This window comes from Oncorhynchus nerka, linkage group LG28, assembly GCF_034236695.1.
Source record: "Oncorhynchus nerka isolate Pitt River linkage group LG28, Oner_Uvic_2.0, whole genome shotgun sequence".
NCBI lineage: Eukaryota > Metazoa > Chordata > Actinopteri > Salmoniformes > Salmonidae > Oncorhynchus > Oncorhynchus nerka.
The window spans coordinates 80,201,545-80,223,944 of record NC_088423.1 but is presented as its reverse complement, the minus strand read 5'-3'; the positions used below and the strand labels follow the sequence as shown (position 1 = coordinate 80,223,944).

At 41.2% G+C, this 22,400-nt stretch overlaps 2 protein-coding genes across 2 annotated transcripts in view; one reads left to right on the top strand and one right to left on the bottom strand.

Annotated features, from left to right (window-relative positions):
* The first annotated feature begins 2,309 nt into the window (after positions 1-2,309).
* Positions 2,310-12,908, top strand: pepd (peptidase D). The gene is made up of 15 exons (XM_029641736.2): positions 2,310-2,416; positions 4,479-4,662; positions 5,891-6,018; positions 6,171-6,234; positions 6,400-6,447; positions 6,569-6,630; positions 6,726-6,770; positions 7,582-7,657; positions 8,818-8,864; positions 10,334-10,402; positions 10,579-10,656; positions 11,192-11,340; positions 11,571-11,755; positions 11,868-12,059; positions 12,311-12,908. Exons 1-15 carry the CDS (start codon positions 2,376-2,378, stop codon positions 12,425-12,427), a joined length of 1,485 nt encoding a protein of 494 aa, XP_029497596.1. The 5' UTR covers positions 2,310-2,375; the 3' UTR covers positions 12,428-12,908.
* The window catches only part of LOC115113757 (thrombospondin type-1 domain-containing protein 4-like), a 51,892-nt gene continuing 42,098 nt past the window's right edge, over positions 12,607-22,400 (bottom strand). Inside the window, exons 9-18 of the mRNA XM_029641735.2 lie at positions 20,639-20,814; positions 20,421-20,511; positions 20,071-20,268; positions 19,770-19,899; positions 19,284-19,488; positions 18,682-18,855; positions 18,122-18,295; positions 17,533-17,712; positions 17,233-17,377; positions 12,607-16,965 (exon numbers count right to left, since the gene is read on the bottom strand). Of these exons, the coding sequence (XP_029497595.2) occupies positions 16,823-16,965; positions 17,233-17,377; positions 17,533-17,712; positions 18,122-18,295; positions 18,682-18,855; positions 19,284-19,488; positions 19,770-19,899; positions 20,071-20,268; positions 20,421-20,511; positions 20,639-20,814 (1,616 nt within the window). The 3' untranslated portion in view covers positions 12,607-16,822. The remainder of the gene's footprint in view (positions 16,966-17,232; positions 17,378-17,532; positions 17,713-18,121; positions 18,296-18,681; positions 18,856-19,283; positions 19,489-19,769; positions 19,900-20,070; positions 20,269-20,420; positions 20,512-20,638; positions 20,815-22,400) is intronic.

The following is a 22,400-nucleotide window of genomic DNA, read 5'->3' as shown; positions in this document are numbered from 1 at the left end:
ATAGCGTTTTCCTTGATGGCCAAAAAGCTACATTTGAGTCTCATCTGACCAGAGTGCATTCTTCCATATGTTTGTGGAGTCTCCCACATGCCTTTTGGCGAACACCAAACGTGTTAGCTTATTTTTTTCTTTAAACAATGGCTTTTTTTCTGGCTACTCGTCCGTAAAGCCCAGCTCTGTGGAGTGTATGGCTTAGTGGTCCTATGGACTGATACTCCAATCTCCGCTGTGGAGCTTTGCAGCTCCTTCAGGGTTATCTTTGGTCTCTTTGTTGCATCTCTGATTAATTGCCTGGTCCGTGTGTTTTGGTGGGCAGCCCTCTCTTGGCAGGTTTGTTGTGGTGCCATGTTCTTTCCATTTTTATAACAGATTTAATGGTGCTCCGTGGGATGTTCAAAGTTTCTGATATTTTTTTATAACCCAACCCTGATCTGTACTTCTCCACAACTTTGTCCCTGACCTGTTTGGAGAGCTCCTTGGTCTTCATAGTGCCGCTTGCTTGGTGGTGCTGCTTGCTTAGTGGTGTTGCAGACTCTGGGACATTTCAGAACAGGTGTATATATACTGAGATCCTGTGACACTTACATTGCACACAGGTGGACTTTATTTAACTAATTATGTGACTTCTGAAGGTAATTGGTTGCAGCAGATCTTATTTAGGGGCTTTATAGCAAAGAGGGTGGATACATATGCACGCACCACTTTTCTGTTTATTTTTGTTCATTTTTAAAATATTACTTCACCAAGTTGGACTATTTTGTGTATGTGCATTACATGACATTCAAATAAAAATCCATTTAAATTACAGGTTGTAAATGCAACAAAATAGGAAAAACACCACAGGGGATGAATACTTTTGCAAGGCACTGTAATTCAATTCGCAACTATTGTACATCTGCTAAGAAAAGTTAGAAATGGTGCTACTAATGTCCTTGATGGCACAACCACATCTCGTAAAAAGTAAATATGTTTTTGTTTGGTTGTCTTTTGGAAATTGTAGAAATAAAACATTTTCCTTCTTCAGAAGTTAGTAAGCAAATTCATTTGTTAGCTATCATACAGTAGGTGTTTATTAATAATTATATATTTAATATAAGTAGACATGCACTCATAATTGACTGTAGCACATATAAAGCTACCGGTGGCTGAAAACACAATCATCAGGGGATGAATGAGTGACAAATTTCCAGCCAAGGGTGGTTCATTTAAAAATGATTCCTTCCTCCCACGCCCCTTGCCCTGCAAGTGTATACTCGTCAGACGTCATGCTACGTCATCAGAAGTGTCCAATTCATTTGAGGGCTGAGGGGATAGGGTGTGTCTTGGGGTGTACTCTGTAGCATCCAGGCAGAGTACAAGCACCAGCAACTCATTGATATGTTAATTATATTTCTAAGTTATAGCAGTAGTTCTAATGGTGTATGTCTGGTGTTGGTCAGGATGTGGAGCGGGATCCTTGTCAGGAGAATAATCTATGCATTTACACTGGCTAGGAAGTACATGCTGTACGGAGTACAGTACTGAATTTAGCGGTGGAAAGTACAACTTTACTGCATGTACTTATCTACCTAGTACACATTAACATGGGTTATTGCATTATAATTACACTGTAATAAGGTCTCTGAAATGGGTTACATGAATCTGTGCAGTTGAAACAAATTCACCCCACTGCCCTCCTAATCCAAGTGGAGCATGTCCATAATAGTCAATACTGTTAGGGCTGGGATGCATTTTCAATTTATGACAGTCAGGCAGCCAAATTCAGATCTTTTTGCCACTAATGGGTATTTTAACCAATCAGATCAGATCTTTTGGCAAAGATCAGAATTGGGCTGCCTGTGTAAATGCAGCCTGAGTCACACAGTATCTGCAAATGCTTTATTGAACCTTGAACTAAGTGTTGAAATAATTGCTGCTTCTGATAAAAAGAAAGGCCATAATAAGTTACATAACTTGTGTGCGATAACAGACTTCTGTAGAAGTTATCAGTGAGAAAATATGTCAAGGATATTCACTAAAGAGTGACAATGAAATTGAGAATGAAATAACACCTCAAAAGTTGGTTCATAATAAAAACTAAAATCTGAACACTAGGTATATATCCAACACAAACATTTAAATAGTGTGTGACGTTTACTGATGGAAAAAAAAGTGGATTTGTAACTGAAACAACTCCCTGGGGGTTTTCTGAAAGACAGTTATAAAGACCTTACCATGCAATACAACCCTAACATATATTTCAAGTTAGTGGATCAAATAAATGGCCATACTATTTCAAGCATCATTCGGTTCGCGGCTTGATATTTCATACTGCCGACATACATTTTGTTCAGCCATAATCAGCTGATCGGCTTCACAAGCGAAGCCATTGTCACATGACACCTCCAGTCTTGAGCAACATGGCTGCACGACAGGAGTGAGTATATTCTGTTTTGTATTATTTCTGTGATTTCTCTTTCTGTTAAGCGTACTTGGCCACTGATTCTGAATTAAACCAATTATAATGCACGAATTGTTAGCTTGCTAGCTATCTGCATAAACCTGATCAATTAAGGTAACTCTCGTTACCGGAGCTAGCTGTCAAGCACAAGAAAATAGCGGCGTAGTTTTTGCAGGCTGGCAGTCAGACATCAATGAGCAACGTTGCCATTAAGTCTGACTTTACATTTATTCGCATAATAGGGAAAAACAGGTGGTTACAGCTCCAGTTTGTGGATAATATTAGCTAGTATCTTTACAGACGGGTTGTTTCCGGAATAATTGCCAGGGACCTCAGGATACGATGTTATCACGATTGGTAGTAGCACTTTTGATCACTTTTGCAGTCAAAAAACAAGCTGAGATCTACCACTCAGATTATTTTAAAAACATGTAAGCCTATTCAACATTAATAAAAACAGTTCTGTAGGAATGAAGTTTGTGCAGTAGGTCAGAAACGTTATCGCATCATTATTGGCTACAGTATATGTGCTTGGCCTGGCAATATTGTTCTTATAAGACCATATTATATTTAAAAACTCGAGCTTTGATAACAAAATATATCAGTTGTACCACTTGCGAGGCATAGCTGAGCATAAATTGAAGAACTTTGCTTTTTTATTTTACTGGACTGATGGTACCAGCAGAGGGTCTACCTCTCCCTGTCCCTGTTCTCTCCTTTCCTCCGGTGAGACAGGCCAGAGAGAGGACACCATCCTACCACTGATGGCAAAACTTGAGTCGCACCGCATTGTTTTTGCCTCATGCACAAATTCATGTTCCTACTGTATGACTAGAGAAAGTGAAATATTCCTCAACATTAAAATAGACATGACGAGCTGCTAATAATAAAAACGCAGGCCTATCGATACACTTAGCTACTAATTCATTGCAGCTGTGGCACGAGGAAGTAGGGAGAAGCGCGTTTTGTAAAAGTGTTGACAGTGTTGCAATTTTTTTTTTTAAACAAACTCACTCATGAAAACAGCAGTGCTTTTCTGTATTCTGACAGTTTATCCCTGGTAATGGTTTTAAAAATTATGAAATCTCACGTAGGCTAGTATCAAACTGTGCTGTGGTGTTGTGGAAGCGTTACTCGGCATGGTGATAACATTTTTGATTTAACGACAGCTCTTCTGGTCCGCTGGGTAGGTGGAGTTTGAAATGGTTCAGAACAGTTTGCCTGCCTGGCATGCAGGGCTTCTGAATCAAGTGCACCTTCCGCCAAAAGCGCAAAGTCAAATAAATAAAGGAGCGCAAGCCTTTATCGTTGGCTTTTCTACAGATATGTTATGTTTGGTGATCAACTAGGAATGCCTAGAAGATCGACTGGTTGGTGACCACTGCTCTACTATATCGATTTCCCCCATCCCTACAATATGTCAATGCTCCAATTGTTATTAATTAATATAGAGGTGATATGATGCATTATACTCTATCCTCCAATCATAGCTCGTGTTTCTTGTTTAAATATACTACATATCTAAAACAGGAAGTGCACATTGAAACCCACTCACATGATCACAGAAGTGTTTAGACATCTTATTGTTGAGTTGACAAAATCTGAGGCAGGTTGGTGATCAACAACTCTAAGTTTAGTGACCTTTGATCATGTAAATCTGTCTTTGTTGTTAATAAATCACACAAGGAAGGGAGCACTCTCCAGAGATCAAGTGTTATCTTTTCCACACACTGGGGATCATTGAAACCAGATCCATTTAGGGCAATAGTCCTAAAAATGGTCAACGTCTATGTCCTCACCACTTCTGCTAAAGTTTCACTAAAAATGTAACTTTCATAACTGTGCAGTATAATGATTTGTTTTTTACATAGTATATTTCCTAAGGGGTTTATAAGTATTTTTATTGATTTATTGTTTTAGATAGAATCAGCCGAACTGAAACAAAGGCAGGCAATTGGGTTAGCTAACTGAAAATAGAAAAGTACTAGACAGTAATGTACAATATATTAACCCATTTCCCAATGCTGTCTTTCTGTAGACCTGTGTATTGGCTGGGTAAAGACACCCTGAGAGTGTCAGCAGCCCTGTTTGCTGAGAACCGGCGGCGGCTGTGCCAAGGCCTGAAGGCCAAGGATGGGGTGGCCCCCAAGTCTGTAGTCGTGCTGCAGGGAGGGGAGCAGAAGCAGAGATACTGCACCGATACAGACATGCTCTTCAGACAGGTACATATAAGGATCGGTGTCCCTCTAACGGGACAACTTCCGGTGACAATTTCCGGCGCGCAAAATTCAAATCATAAATATTATGGATTTGAAACATTTATGTACATATAAGTGTCTTATATTGGCTGAAAGCTTAAATTCTTGTTAATCTAACTGCACTGTCTGATTTACAGTAGCTATTACAGCGAAAACATGCCGTGCGATTGTTTGAGGAAGGTGCCCCACAAAATATTTTTCCACCGGCACAGGTTTCATAAATTCACATATAATGATTAAATATTCACATACTTTTTGAAAATCTTCCTCTGATTTGCAATCCAAAGGGTCCCAGCTATAACATGTAGTGTCGTTTTGTTAGATAAAGTCCTTCTTTATATGCCAAAAAGTCTGTTGAGTTGGCGCCATCGATTTGAGTAATCCACTCGTTCAATTTGCAGAGAAATTAATCCGAAAATCTACCACTAAACTTTGTTTCAACAAGTCAAAATACTTTTCTATTTACTCCTCAGATACCCTAAAATGTAATCAAACTATAATATTTATTTTGGAAAGAAGTATATTCAATAGGAAAGCGATTTTAGCAGGTGCGTAATGGCTTCATGACGCACGCAAACATGAATTTCCAAGACTGTGTCCCTCTCCTAAAACTGTTATTTCTTATTCGTTTTTAAAGTTACACGCCTGAAACCTTGAACATAGACTGCTGTCACTCTGTGGAAGCCATGGGAATTGCATCCAGGGAGCTAATTTTCAATATGACCTTTCTCTTGCATTTCTAAGAGGATGATTTCTCCAAAAAAACAAAATTCTGTTTGGTTTTTCTTTGGATTTTCTCCTACCATATCTGTTATATTCTCCTACATTATTTTAACATTTTTACACAAACGTCAAAGTGTTTTCATTCCAATGGTACCAATTATATGCATATCCTAGCTTCAGGGCCTTAGCTACAGGCAGTTTTTCTTTGGGCACGTCATTCAGGCAGGAAGTAGAGAAAAAAAGGGGCCTAGCCCTAACAGTCAGTTACAGATATGCAATTGTTTTATCCTAAAGCGGCATACAGTAATAAGTGCATACCTTTTCATATTGATGACCCCAGCGAGAATTGAATCCACAATCCTAGCGTTTCTCTACCAGCTGAGCCACATAGGATCACACATTGATGAGATGGATGGAGGTGTGACTGAACAGACCCTGGCTGACTCTTTTGACTCATGTGGTTCTGTAGGAGTCCTTCTTTCATTGGGCTTTTGGAGTAACTGAAGCCGACTGCTACGGAGGCATCGATGTGGACACAGGAAAATCCATCCTCTTTGTCCCCAAACTGCCTGAGAGCTATGCAACCTGGATGGGAGAGTGAGTCAGTGACTGTAACTCAAACTATATGTGAATGTGATCAGCCTCAGGAGACAGCCTACCACTTTCAGCATCATGGACTCACAAAGACACTCAAAGAATACTCCTTAGGCCTTCTCATTAAAACCGATTGTGTCATTGTCTATTGACAGGATCCATCCGCGGGAATACTTCAAGGAGAAATACGCAGTCGATGAGGTGCAATACACCTGTGATGTAAGTTAGTGTGTCACGTTTGCATGCACATACTGTACACCTTACCCATCTTTGTAGTGTTGTAGCTTAGCTTGTGATCTTGTAGCTTCACTCGTTTCCCTCTATTTGATAGTGTCAGTTCTCTGATTCCTCGACAATTCTGCCTTTCTGTCTGAACTCTTACAGATTGCTGATGTCTTCTCCAAGATGAAGCTTGGAGCTCTTCTCACTTTGGTATGTCCTTAATATATTCTGTTGATGCTATGATAGTGGTTTACAGTAGCAATTCATTAGATAAAGTATTATTTTAAGAGACGTGAAAGTGGGCCTGGTAATTGTATTATGTTTCTTCCAGCGTGGACAGAACACAGATAGTGGGAGTACCTGCCGCGAAGCCTCCTTTGAAGGAATCAGCCAGTACGTTTAATTGGCATCAATTGATGTCCATTTGAAACTTTGTATTTCTAATTTATTTGCTTGAATGTATAACCTTGATAAATATGATATTTCAGATTCCAAGTGAACAACACTTTTCTGCATCCAGTCATTGTGGAATGGTAAGTACTGTATGATACTATATCCAGCTCGTAACCATTGGTTGCTGCTGCTTTTCTGTTGTGTGGAACTATTTTTGTGAAACCTTATTAGTCTGTGCCTGTTTCACACTGAGTCATCTGAGGTGGTGACTGCATGTCTAATGGGAAGAGAATCATTAAGACATAAATGGTGGTAGAAACCATAACCAAGAATAGAATCAGAAAAACACCTCCCTAACAATATGGTAAGAAGCTGATTTTCCTGAAAGATAAAGAGGAGAGTGTAAAGCTCCTCCAGCAGTGAGGCATGGATGAGTAATACAGGTATTATTTCTGCATTCATTATGAGCTACCAAATATAAAGCACACACATAAACACAGAGCTTTAGCTTTGATCATCAATCTTTTGTTTCTGGCTGGGTGCTATAAGCCAAGCCTAGTACGTGTTTGTGCATGATGGAATTAAGCAAAAATGCCTGAGGGGGTGTGGTATATGACCAATATACCACGGCTAAGGGCTGTTCTTACGCACGCCACAATGTGGAGTGCCTGAATACACCCCTCAGCTATGGTATATTGGCGTGGACAGAACACAGATAGTGTATATTATATTACCACAAACCCTGAGGTGCCTTATTACTATTATAAGCTGGTTACCAACGTTATTGAACAGTAAAAATTAATGTTTTGTCAAACCCGTGGTATATGACATACCACGGCTTTCAGCCAATCAGCATTCAGGGCTCAAACCACCCAATTTATAATATAGAGATATACACCTGGCCTATTGATCTAAGAGGCCCTTGACTCCTTGTTCCTTCTCTTCCTGCAGCCGGCTGACTAAGACTGACATGGAGCTGGAGGTTCTGCGATACACTAACCGGATTTCCAGTGAAGCCCATAAAGAGGTAAAATCCTGCAGGACAGACAGACATACCTGCCACAGGGGGAGAAGGAGCTCCAGATTCTGGCTCATCTCATTTGATCTGTGCATTTTGGATTTTAGGGGACCGAAAGTATTGGGACAAATTCACTTATGTGTATTAAAGTAGTCCAAAGTTTAGTATTTGGTCCCATATTCCTAGCACACAATAACTACATCAAGCGTGTGACTCTTCAAACTTGTTGGATGCATTTTCTGTTTGTTTTGGTTGAGTTTCAGATGATTTTGTGCCCAATATAGAGTAATGGTAAATAATGTATTGTGTTATTTTGGAGTCACTTTTATTGTAAATAAGAAAATGTTTCTACACACTTCTACATTCATGTGGATGCGACCATGATTATGAGTAGTCCTGACTCAATTGTGAATAAGATGAGTGAGAGAGTTGGACGCTCATCTATCATACCTCCCAAAAAAGGCTAACCTCCCCTGTTATTTTAATGTTGGGAGGTTAGCATGTCTTGGGGGTATGATATTTGTGTGTAACTTTCTTTCACATCATTATTCACAATTCATTCAGGACTATCCGTAGTCATGGTAGCATCCACATGAATGTAGAAGTGTTTAATAACATATTCTCTTCTTATTTCCAATAAAAGTGACTCCAAAATGACACTACTTTATTTACCATTAATTTATATTGGTCACCACATAATCTGAAACACAACCAAAACAAACAGCAAATGCATCAACGAGTTTCTAGAGCCACAAGCTTCATGTAATCATTGCATGCTAGGAATATGAGACCAAATACTGAATTTTTTACTTCTTTAGAACACATGTACAGTATATATGAGTTAATTTGTCCCAATAAAATGGGGGGGGGACGACGACTATGTACAAAAAGTGCTGTAATTTCTAAACATTTCACCTGATATGGATGGAAATACCCTCAAATTAAAGCTGGGAGTCTGCACTTTAACCAAAGTGCTGGAGTACACAGCCAAAACAACCAAAATGTGTCAATGTCCCAGTACTTTTGGAGCTCACCATGTTGTTATATCATGATTAATATATGAATATAATCACAAAGCTAAAAGAATACATCTGAGTCATTATTGCCCACTTGCAGCCTTGTATATCACAGGTATAGCCAACCTGAAGTGCTGTTGTCTTTCTCCTCAGATCATGAAGCATGTGAGACCTGGACAGAAAGAATATGAAATGGAGAGGTGAGTGGAGCTTTTTATCATGAAGGGTATGCCAGCTATATTGAATTGTTTGTACTGTATAAAGGCATATTGTATGACGAGGTGGTGTACTATGTCCCGTCTGACCATAAAGGTGATGGTAAAACAGTACGTTCCTTATCTATCAAGGTGTGTTCCTCTGGACTACATTCACAGCACGTCTGATCTGATAACTACTGAAGTCATAAGTATATTTGGACCAATTTTCATAGTGTTTTCAAGTAGTCAAAAGTGTAGTATTTGGTCCCATATTCCTTGCATGCAATGACGACATCAAGCTTGTGACTAAAAACGTGTTGGATGCATTTATTATAAGTAAGAATAGGAGATGCTTCTGAACACTTCTATATTCATGTGAATGCTACCAGGATAATCGACCATCATGAATGAATCGTGGAAAAGGTTAGAGGCAAAAATATCATCACCCCCCCCCCATTTTTAACCTCGTTACTGGTAATGGTGAGGGGTTAGCATGTTGTTTTGTAGCCTCTGAACAGCATCTCACTGATCATTATTCATGATTCATTCATGATTTTTCTTAATCATGGCGTTATGAGGATTTTAGAAGTGTTATTTATAAGAAATATCTTTATCTACTCACTATGAATGATGAATGATGACTAATCATTTTATTTCTACTACTGGGCAAAACATAATCCAAAACAAACTACAAATGCATCCAATTAATTTGTAGAGTCACAAGTTTGATGTAGTCATTGCGTGCAAGGAATATGGGACCAAATACTCAACTTTTGACTACTTTGATACACTAAGCACATTTGTCCAAATACTATTGACTTCCTCACATGGGGGGGACAATACATGAACTGCTTTCATTTCTAAATGGTTAAACGGATACAGTATGCATGAAAATACCCTCAAATAAAAGGTGACATTCTGTACTGTCACCTCGTGTGAAACATTTGATCTCAAACCTAAAATGCTTGAGTATAGAGCCAAATGGAAAAAATGGCTTCACTGTCCAAATACATATGGAGGCGAGTGTATTTTACGATGAAGTAACAGCCACCCACTGAGCTGAATCAATTTCCTGTTTCTAGTTGGCAGCTTTTTGTGTTTTTAATTAAACCTTCATCTGTGTGGCTGAAGAATGTAAATAATCTGAGCTACTATAGCAGTGCCCCTCGCCAGCCCACTATCTGACTAATTGACTGCAGAAAGAACGTGCAGCAGAGAATATGTAATCACTGACTCAAGTCTCCAGTGAATAGACCAATAACCAAGTGAAGATGAGTCCAAATGCTTTTATTATACTGTCCTCCAGTTAAGTATCATGCGATGGAGATCTTCAAGGTGGGAGGTTTAGATGACTCCCTTGTATTCTAGGCTAATCAATATCAAAAAGGAGGTAAACCCTTGATTACACTTCATTGTTAGAACTGTGGAGCTTCTTGTGTATGGTCGCTCATGTCAGTGCTTTTCTGTTGCAGCCTGTTCCAGCACTACTGCTACTCTCATGGGGGAATGCGTCACACCTCCTACACCTGTATCTGTGGAACGTAAGGCACTTACTTCCCTTTGCTACACACAAATGGGTTAATTTAATGGAGAACATATCTGAAATGCGTGACATCTGTGTTACATTTTGACTTACAGAAATGAGGTTCTATTGCTCTGTCTGGCGTGTGTTCAGTGCCTCTATAATGACCTACTCGTATGCTTAAATCTTCATCAGTGGAAACAACGGCTCAGTCCTGCACTACGGCCATGCAGGAGCTCCCAATGACAAGACCATCGATGACGGAGACATGTGGTAAGTCGGCGATCATTTCACATGATGTGAAGTTATTCCACTCCTCAATTGTCCTTTTGGGGTTGTTTGCTTGGTTTTTATTATATTCTGTGTTAATTTTGTCTTGAATTTGTATATCAAAAACACTTGCAGTGATCTGTTTTGTTTAATGGAATACTGTACATCTCAGAGAGCTACACCTCCCCTGCTGTCATTAGTATAGTAGGGTGTTTTGTTCTCACTGTCAGCTGGATCCAATGAGTGGCTCTCCCATGGGTTTACTCATAGACGGAGCATAGCTTGGACTGGCTTTGAACATAAGTCAGGCTGCTGTGTGCATAGGGATACTGATGGAGATTTAAAGTGGCTGTGTGGAGCGCCCATGGTGACACAACATGAGCACCTTTGAAAGGCAAAAGTTGTATTCATTCTGATGTACATGCTGTGAACAATTTCTCTGATTTATGTTTGGAAATAATGATGCCAGAATGGCTGTAGAGCCCTTTGGGTGAGCAGTAACACTGATCTAACTGTGACGTGTGGTTTTTCCTTGCAGTCTGTTTGACATGGGTGGAGAATACTACTGCTACTCCTCTGACATCACCTGCTCCTTCCCAGCCAATGGAAAGTTCACTCCAGACCAGAAGGCCATCTATGAGGCTGTGCTCAAGTCATCACGGGCTGTCATGGCTGCCATTAAACCAGGTATGATCCTACTGTACACAGGCAGGACAGCGGAAGCATTCACTAAACATACAGTACATACTTAGCTTGGGCACAAGGAAGGATTATACCTTAAATATATTAATTTGTTGAAGACTACCACAGAACATGCCATATCCTCACCACCGGTCATTATCACCTGCATACTAGGCTGCTTTGAAACTTTTAACCTCCGATTTAAAAACCTGACTGAAGGTGGTCTTGTGTTTCAGAGGTCAAGTGGACAGAGATGCACCGTCTGGCTGACCGGGTTCACCTAGAGGAGCTGGTGAAGATTGGGATCCTGCATGGGAGTGTGGAGGACATGCTGAAGGTCCACATGGGCTCTGTCTTCATGCCCCACGGCCTGGGACACCTGCTGGGCATCGACGTGCACGACGTGGGCGGATACCCAGAGGTCAGTACCAGAGAGATGGATACAGTATTCTATTCATCAATGATCAGTGCTACAGAAAGTTCTAACAACAAAGCTAACGTCCGTGTCATGCCGCTTTTTCTTGGTTACACAGGGTATTGAGCGGGTCAACGAGCCCGGTCTGAAGAGCTTGAGGATGGGCCGTCTGGTGCAGGAACGCATGGTCCTGACTGTGGAGCCTGGTATCTACTTCATCAACCACCTGCTGGACCAGGCCTTGGCCAACCCAGCCCAGAGCTGCTTCATCAACAATGAAGTGCTGACCCGCTTCCGCAGCTTTGGAGGGGTACGTTTACCTATCCACAGACAGTTTGTACTCATTAGTGTGCTGGTTTTACTGTCAATGTCAACCACCCAAAGCTTGCACATAGAAACCCATTTGTCTCAATCTACTCCATGGCAGCAAATAATATACACATTATGCTGTTCTGTTAAGTCTTCTGCTATAACTGCTTCCCCTGATTATTATCTGCTGTTAATTATTAACCTTGGCTCTGACCCTCATGTGTCTTCCTGGATATTTCCTCCTCTCTCCAGGTGCGTATTGAGGACGACATTGCGGTGACTGCCAGCGGAATGGAGCTGCTCACCTGTGTCCCTCGTACAGTGGAGGAGATTGAGGCTTTCATGGCCGACCGTGGAAAATCCTTCTAAATAACGTCACTCATATCCAAGCTGATCTAACCAAATGGTATTTTCACTCCTAATTGTGGAGAGAATATCTGTTTTCTGATGTAAGAGATGCAGTTTCTCTAATGATATCTTGCCAGTCTACATAATGCCATATATAATCAATAATGGATGCATTAGATGCAGAACTTTTCAATCTAGAAAGGTGTCTGTTTAATCTCAGTGAATGCAGTATCAGTAGCATAACACACTAATAAACAAATGCAGGTTAAACTACCTATACTATTTGAAGCTCTTAGTGATAAAGATGATTATTGTGAAAATGCAGTGAATTAAATTGCTGTGGCCATCTTGCCACGTAAAAACAGTGTTGACGGTTGACAATATTTCAGTGCCTAGTTAATTGCTTTATGACTGTGCGTAATAGAGACTTTATTTTCTTGGACGTTTATACAATTCTCATAAAATACAGTGCAATTGAAGTAAATAAACCCCTCAACTTGCAGTTTTGCGTTCTGTGACATTTGTAGAGTGTGCTTCCAGTTGTAAATGCCAGTGATCATAGTGTCATGGAACAGTGGGTTGGTTTACTACAACTGTGTAGTAATACTGCCAGTCTTCACTAGATGGGGTCCTTAAGTCATTGTGAAGTTCATGTAGCTCTGGTAAGAAGAGTTGCCTTGTATCGATGCCCTTATTTGTTACAGATTTGATTCACACCACCAGTGAACTGGTGTTCAAATAAATGGAATGACTACATATATGCACTAAATAAGTAAACACTTATTTACCTATTCTCTCCAAAAGTGTCAATCAAACCTTTCCCATTTCAATTATGAAGTAGTGTACATTGCAGATGTTTGCATTAGAATTCCAAATACTAAAGTATAGCATTTCAGTCATACACCATGTGTCTGATTTAAAAATAAAAAAGAGATGGTGTTAAATCATTCAACTTAAATACTTGGCAGTTGGCAAATTCAGTTAATTCCCTTTAACTCAGTTGCATTGAATACACTGTATTTTCATGTTTTTAGCTATTGAGTCCATCCCAGACGTAGCATCTCATTACACATACAATACATACAGGATGAGAATCCTCAACCTTTTCTTACAGTGAATGTTACTAGGATGGATGCAATCAAAAGGGAACTCCTTGCTCTTGAGGTACAATACAGGATAAAGGACAAAATAATGGCATAATACTTTACTGGCATGGTCAATTTATCACCTTTGTTTAGATGTTTACCAGGCCTACATGAGTAACAGTTTCAATTTAATCAAATGTACTTTTTAAAAAAATTATTTGTGAAAATTGTGGTACATTACTGCAGTTATAGTGTCATGAATAATCCAGTATCCTTTTAGTGAATTAATGTTTCAATTTTCCCATGAGCATAGAAATGTACAATGGTGTAATCTTTTTATCTCACGCAAATGTAGTAGTTCTTTTACCTTCTCTTTAAGAAGTATAGTGTTCTAGAATTTCTAACCATCTGCTTTAACCATCCCGTGGGCTCTGGAATGCCTACATCCCTTTCCTAGGCAGCGATTGGTGGAGAGGTAACAGACGTTTTAACCCTGCAGCCAAAAGGGGCCACTGGTGCCCTCCCTGGGGACCCCAATAAATAAATAGAGGGCTTTCTGCTCTGTTCAGTCACTGGGAGGACCTGCTGAATTTCCTTCAGTTCAGCAACTTCTTCACTCACTCACTCAATCATATATATATATATATATATATATAGTATCAGTCAAATGTTTGTACACACCTACTCATTCCAGGGTTTTTCTTTATTTTTACTATTTTCTACATTGTTGAATAATAGTGAAAACATCAAAACAACACATCAAATCATGCAGTAACCAAAAAAGTGTTAAACAAATCAAAATATATTTTTTTATTTGAGATTCAACAAAGTAGCCACCCTTTGCCTTGACATATTTGTACACATTTGGCATTCTCTCAACCAGCTTCATGAGGTAGTCACCTTGAATGCATTTCAATTGACAGGTGTGCCTTGTTAACTTGTGGAATGTCTTTCCTTCTTAATGCGTTTGAGCCAATCAGTTGTGTTGTGACAAGGTATATGTACAGTAGGGTGGTATACAGAAGATAGCCCTATTTGGTAAAAGACCAAGTCCATATTATGGCAAGAATAGCTCAAATAAGGAAAGAGAAATGACAGTCTATTATTACTTTAAAACACGAAGGTCTGTCAAGAACTTTGAAAGATTCTTCAAGTGCATTCGCAAAAACCAGCAAGCGCTTTGATGAGACTTGACTCTCATGAGGACCGCCACAGGAAAGGAAGACCCAGTGTTACCTCTGCTGCAGAGGATAAGTTCATTAGAGTTACCAGCCTCAGAAATTGCAGCCCAAATAAATGCTTCACAGAGTTCAAGTAACAGACACATCTCAACATCAGAGGAGACTGCGTGAATCAGGCCTTCATGGTGTAATTGCTGCAAAGAAAACACTACTAAAAGACACCAATAGAAGAAATTTGCTTGGGCCAAGAGACACGAGCAATGGACATTAGACTGGTGGAAATCTGTGCTTTGATCTGATGAGTAATTTTGAAATGCGGAGTAGGTGAACTAATGATTACCGCATGTGTGGTTCCCACCATGAAGCATGGAGGAGGAGGTGTGGGGGTGCTTTGCTGGTGACACTGATTTATTTAGAATTCAAGGCACACTTAACCAGCATGGTTACCACAGCATTCTGCAGCGATACACTATCCCATCTGGTTTTTGCTTAGTGAAACTATCTTTTTTACAACAGGACAATGACCCAACACACCTCCAGGCTGTGTAAGGGCTATTTTACCAAGAAGGAGAGTGATGGAGTGCTGCATCAGATGACCTAGCCTCCACAAGCAACCCAATTTAGATAGTTTGGGATGAGTTGGACCGCAGAGTGAAGGAAAAGCAACCAACAAGTGCTCAGCATATGTGGGAACTCCTTCAAGAGTGTTGGAAAAGCATTCCAGGTGAAGCTGGTTGAGAGAATACCAAGAATGCAAAGCTGTCATCAAGGCAAAGTGTGGCTGTTTGAAGAATCTAAAATGTATTTTGATTTGTTTAACCTTTTTTTGGTTACTACAAGATTCCTTGTGTTATTTCATAGTTTTGATGTCTTCCCTATTATTCTACAGTGTCGAAAATAGTACAAATAAAAAAACCTTGAATGAGTAGGTGTGTCAACTTTTGACTGGTTCTGTATATACACAGTATATACACGCAGCAGTGATGCAAAATATATGATACACTACAACACATGAACATTTTAGAGCTTAATTTGTTAGAGGGTTGCTGTGTAAAACTGGTGAGCTGTCACTTTACAACTTAAGTTGTCTTAGCACCATAACTTGGGGCTCTATTCAATCCGTATCGCAGAAGTTAAGCGTTACAGCGTGTTTGAAATCTAAAGGCAATGTTCCATATTAGCGGAGACTGCATCACGGTAAACACTGCATATGTTGGCTCAATCAGAAATTACCTTAACATTTATATTGCGCCATCTGTAACGCTTCACCGGTACAGATTAAATACGGCCATAGATCTGGACTGAGCAATTACTGTTTGACACGTCCTCCTGTGAAATAGTGAAATCTTTGGTCAACTAAACTGCTGTGTAGGAGAGTATTGAATAGAGCCCTCATGATACGTAATTGGGGATGATTTAAGAGCAAGCTTTGGCAACTTAATACTACATGTAGTTAATTAGATCATAAATATGGTGGATTTTAGAGCGTAAAGAAGCTTATTAAAATGTGTACAGTCTATACATTATGCAAAACAAACAATCTTGCTTTCCTTTCATACTGTAGCTTCCTCTTTTTTAATGTAATCCAAGAGAGCCATGGTAGTCAAGAGTCTCATCACAGATGCGGTAGCAGTTTATTCTGTCAACGTTTCGGCCAAAGACCTTTTTCAAGACCTTAATCCATTCAGGTGAATGGCAGCGGCAAACTGCTTCCCATGAAACACAATATAAACCCAGACGGGAACTTTTACTGGAGGGGATTCTGGTTACAGTCCATAAAGTGGTTCCATATTCTTGGGTTTGGTGTTCTGTCTATCATCTCGCCTCACCAGAGCTCCTCCACTCATAGCCCTGTTAAACGTGTCCTTCACAACCATCCTACAAGAACCATTCAGTTTCCCGTATTGCCCATTGGCAATCTCCTCACATGCCAAAAACAAGTTGGGCTTTCACTTCCTTTCTTTGCAGTCTTTCAGTTTTTCAGTCTGTATTTTCAGCACTCATATTATAGTGTCCAGTCAGTGTCCACCAAGAGTCAGGTTCTAGGCTGTCCTCTCCACTGTGGGTCAGTGTGTTTGGCCCAGGGACTGAGGGCCTGCTCTGGGCACTGTGTCAGGCCCCCTAGAGGTCTGAGGCCTGGGGAGAGGGGGCTAGCTGAGTGCCCTGTGTTGTGACTGTCTGTGGGCCACTCGTGTGCAGGAGGCACAACAGGTTGTTTTGTAGTAGTCGTACACACAGAGACGTGCCTGGACCACCACATTGCAGTTGAAATACTTGTCTCGACAGTTCTCGTCTGAAAAACAATCATAACATCGAAAGTCAGTGATGATCAGTGATTTTAAGTTTTAGAAAACTTTAAGTATTTTCACAAGTTTTCTGTATGGAATAAGATCTTCATAAATGTTGAACCATTTCAGACTAAAATCCCCTCTAATCCTCATTAAAACTGTCTGGCAGTAGTTAGGACCAGACCAGCCATCATTAACCAATCCAACTGTATGACATTCCAGCGGAGGTGCCTTGGCCCCAGATCCATGTTTACTACACAGTAGTAACTGACCTATGTGTGGCACGCAGGGCTCTGGGTTGCACTCCTCTCTCTCCACTGGTTTCAGCTCCTCCTCACAGCCCTCTCTGGAAAGCATGTCATCAGACAGACAGCGCACCTCCCTCACACGGAAGCCCCCCTCACACGTCTTAGAACACTGCAGGGACAGAGAATACAGTGCAAACCTCATTCTCCCTTTCTTCAATTACACTTTCAAGAGAGTGTATTTCACAACTCCACATAAAAGCGTGTGTCTGTTTTTTCATGTGTGAGTGCACGCATGTGTGGGCATGTGCGTGTACAGTTACTCACAGCGCTCCAGTCTGTGTGGTACCACTTTGCCCCGCAGGACTTTAGGTTGCAGCTCTGCTGATTAAGAGGCTTGTCTAGAGAAGAACATTCGTAGGGCGGCATTACATTGAACCCCTCGTCAGTCTTCATCAGACACACCACTGCCCTCTGCTGGCTGCCCGAGCCACACTCCGTTGAACACTGGGGGAAGGAGAAAATACCATAGGTAATACTACACATGGGCATGACATGAGGCATCTGAACTGTTTCAACATGTTTTGTTTTTTTATTTAAAAAAAGAAAAAGGCATCATTGGCTCAGTTGATTGGCCGACCTGAGTTATAGAAGGTACACCTTACTTACAGGGCTGGTTTCCTGGACAGAGATTAAGCCTAGTCTTGAACTAAAAAGCTATTTCAAATGGAAATAATGGACAATGGATTTGTAACATCTGAGTGTTCCTCTTTACAACACTGACATGAGACATCAGCAAAAATGTAAGAAATGGATAGGAGACATCTGTAAAATCAGCAGCAAATCCTCATCCTAATCTTTTCCCAGATGATGTGTCCCTACAAGCCCAGTTTGACCCCATGTTGTCCTGTCTTACCTGACTCCAGGGGGCTGTAAACCACTCGATGCGACTCTCACAGGGGCCGTGATTACAGACCTGAGAGTCAGTGGGGCGCTCATGGCCACACCCCTCCAGAGGCAAGCTGCTGATGTGATTGGTCAGGCACAGTACGCCTCGGGTCCGCACACCCATCCCACACTCAGCAGAACACTACAGAGAGCAAAGACATGGTAAGTGACAATACAAACAGTTGACCTATGCCGTGATTCAATCCGATCAGAGGTAGATCTGTGTATAGTGCACTTTCAAAGGTAATTTCCAATTGAGCCGGCATATGCAGCGTTTACTGTGAATGGGGAACATTGCCTTTAAAAGGTGCAAAGCTGACAAAGCTCTATCTGATTGGATCCCGGTCCTAGTATCACCCCCATTTTTAACACTAGCATCAAGTCAATTTGTATTCAATTATAATCTTGCATCTATAATACTGTAGTAGATGCAATCCAATCAAGTTCAACAATTACTACAGTATTAGGTTAGAAAAGTGTTAGACGGTGATCTTGAGAGTCCATGTCCTCAGTCCTACACATACATACCTTATTCCCCCACTCAGTGAAGAACCAACTTTTAGCACAGGGCCCCATGTCACAGTTCTCATTGTCACTGGGTCGCAGCTTCATGTTGCACTCCTCGTCCGACACAAAGTCTCCCACGTTGCTGACACAGTGCACCTCCCTGGTCCTCTGGCCCACACCACAGGGAACAGAGCACTGGGGAAACACAGGAGGGACAGTAAAAATACTATAGGGGTAGTTTTCAGGTCATCTCACACTGTAAACATGGGTCAGTTCTCTCTGATGAATGTAACCTGTTGTCTGTGAAAACAACTGGGAAAATGCTCCATAGAATACTTGCTTAGGTTTCATTTATGATAAGGAATGCAAGCAACTTTAGAGGAATGATAACATTTATCTAATTGGGGTTCATGTATTTTCTGATACATTCTTCTAATACAGTATGTTAAATCTTGTCTGAGTACTTAGAACGTTTGATTGAGCCTGCCTCAGATGGGTGGGGTAGGTTTACACTTTTAACACTATTCTAATAGTTCCATGCGCTGAGCAAGCTCAAACAAGTGCAGCTAAAGTATTTGAAACAAATATTATTTGAAGCATATTGATTGACAGCTGTCACTCACTGCGCTCCACTCGGTTTGTATCTGCCACTCGCTGCAGATTTTCAGCTGGCAGGTGCTGGTGGTCTCCGGCTGCTCCAGGTGGCGGCAGCGGCTGGTGTGGACGTTGAGGGTCCGGTTGGCATACACCTGCCTGCACAAGACCTGGCGGTGCTGCATACCCAGGCCACATGTCTTACTGCACTCCGACCACTCACCAATGTCCCAACTGCACAGTAGGACACACAAGGCCCCATGTTCAGAGGGACACAATAGCTATTTGGTACCAACATAGCTAATAAAACATGTGGTCAATTGTCCAATTAGATTCTAATTATGATCTAATTATTAGACTATAAAGAGGACGGGTCAGGAACTTTTCATGAAGAATATAGAAATCTGGGTCCTATGAGTTCTGCTAAAGCTCTGTGTATGTATTGAACCAGTGTGTGTAATGTCTAAGAGCCCTGTATGTAATGTAAGTGTGGTTGAGACAGAGGGGTCTCTCACAAGGCAGGGCAGGACTGAAGGTTGCAGGGCTCTTCCTGTGAACTGGGCCTGGTGCTGCTGTCACACTGGTTCTCTGGTACCTGCTCATGGCTCAGTCTGTGGACACAGCGGAAGATGGTGTACCTGCTACCTGAAAACCAATACACAGGAGAGCATTAGATGTTCATGCCTCAATACTGCATCGTCACTACTCACTGTGGGAATCTGTTAAACCTAGTTGATCAACTAGTATCAATCATAGCATCAGAGGTTGAGACCTTTTGGGGCTTCAGTTCAGACAAAGATACATGCCATGTCTTACCTCTGCCACAGGAGGCGCTACATTCTGTTGCCCCAGACAGTTTCCAGTTGTATTCTCTCTGACGTCTGGGTGGCAGGACTGCTGGCACCTGGTTGTTCGGTACCTGGGGAGGGTACTTGCCCCCTCCTGCTGGATCGTACCCATCCTGGTTGGGGTTGCCCCGGTGATCATTCCCACTTTGCCCATACAGAGTGTTCCCTGGGAGATCGAACATGGTATTTCAGCCAACAAAACCAGGGGAAAACTCACAGTCATTGAGATGCTTGTCGACCCCCTCCCTTGGTGGACTAATAGTTCATTCAGGCCATACAGTCCCAGTCAGATGCATCAGTAACTATGGGGAGCCTCACCTCCAGGTCTGTGGTCGGGGTGCTGTGGAGGGTTGTCAGAGGGAAGGATGAATTCATAGCTCACTCCTGGGTTGGGCTGCTGGTAGATCACCTGAGGACAAAAAAAATATTCAGTGAACAAGTTAATTACAACTTAATGTGCCAGTGTAAACTGCCAGAGAAATATGTGTCAATATGAGCTACATTTTACTGTACATACAAGTTGACTGATTACATACATAAACATCCAGTATCTCATTGGTTGGCCCCTCAGCCAGGAAGGACTCCCCGGCGGTGCTGGTGACCTCATTTGGTCGTCGGTAGGTGAACATGGTGCCCACCCCCTCATACTCCCCTGGCCGGTCAATGGCCCAGTTCCCATTGATGATGGAGCGACCTGAGCGGCTTTTCAGAGCTGCAGACAGACCATGAGTTGATGGTTGACCGTTAATAAAACTGCCCCCAAAAACAATATTTTGGTATTTGTTTCATTAGTCCATTGTTGACATAGACCCAAAATGTTTTGCTTGCCAGTTTTCAGGTATGTAACTTTTCTGTAATGTTTTTCAGATGGCCTGTTGCCCTAACCATGGAATTCTCCAAACTGGCTGTAGAGTTGAGAGATTCAGCTACACAATGAACATAAAGCTTTGCCAGCTCTTTACTAACAGGTTTGCTCATTTACAAAAGACACAGCTTTTTTTTCTGAGGATTTCTGTATTTTGAAAGGAGTGAGCTATTTTTCTTTAAATGCTGAACATTAGACAAGTAACATTAAGACTACTGAATATAAGAGTGTTTGGACAACTTAAAGCACATATTAGGCATGCAGAAATAAACTAGAACAGAAGTCTGTTGAGGAGAGTGGGGCAAACATCAGGGGAAAATCATAACGATAAGTAGTTCCATGGAAGAATCCTCAGTCCTGTTTATCCCCAGGATGTTGCATCACAGCACACTTTTACCCACTGATATATGAACTCTTCCAACAACAACGCCAAACGACGCAGGAACAGCAGTCACAGCAGTCACAGAAAGGAGCCATTGTTCACGCATACTCTACGTTTCCTGCTTAGGTGCTTACTCACTGAGTAAGTATTGTGTAGGGGTTGAGTGGGGACTCATATTAAAAAAGCAAGGCATAACTTGGCCCCCCCAGTTAGTAGTTTTGACTTAGAAAGGTAGTTTCAAAGTAGGTTTCATCGCTGTGTTCAGTCAGTAGTGGTGGTTTTCTAGGCAGCAGTGAAATTCCTCACCTTAATTAAAAAGGATGGGAAGGCTGGAGGAAAAGGTCCTCTAATGAAAGCTTGTATATGTACTTACCCCTGAGGGGAGCAGCCAGGCCAGGGGAAGTAAGTGAGAGTCTCTCTCTCTCTCTCTCTCTCTCTCTCATATATATATATATATATAAAACCAATGTCTCCAACAATAAAACACAATAGACCCACTTCTGTGTCACACTGTTATGCTCTCATATAAAGACAAGATCTTATTTATTCAATTAATTAAATAAAAGATTGTAACCAGAAGTGCACTGTGTGGTTACTTACTACTGACAACATAGAAATGCTCACATCCAAAATTCCAGAAAAATCCCTCCTGCTCTGTATTTGAGCTGCCTTTTAATTAAATGAATCAAATCAATTTAAGAAGCAGCTGTTCCCTGCTGCCTGATACCAGGCTCACAGCACGGATGTAGCAAGACATGGCCTAAATTATATTTCAAAAATAGCTACTGCTGTCAGATGTTTTATAACCTGAAGCTTATCTTTAAATTGTGACTTTTTATTAGTACTGTAAATGTAATATGAAACATAATCTAACGTGGTCGAAGGGAAAACCTCAAATTGTTATTGCATGTGTCATAGCTCATGGTTCTGATTCAGACAGAGATGTATGGAGCCTTAAGGGGCCGTGGATAAAGAGCTGGTAACTCTGTAGTTAAACAGAGGTGGTTTGGAACCATGCTTGTGTGTTGAGTAACCTTGCCTCAGACATGAA

Bases quoted from the DNA above. Each gene is read 5' to 3' on its own strand.
- pepd (XM_029641736.2), top strand. From the start codon at position 2,376: ATGACACCTCCAGTCTTGAGCAACATGGCTGCACGACAGGA. The intron at 4,663-5,890 runs GTACATATAAGG...GTGGTTCTGTAG, and splicing joins CAGACATGCTCTTCAGACAG to GAGTCCTTCTTTCATTGGGC. The intron at 7,658-8,817 runs GTAAAATCCTGC...CTTTCTCCTCAG, and splicing joins CCAGTGAAGCCCATAAAGAG to ATCATGAAGCATGTGAGACC.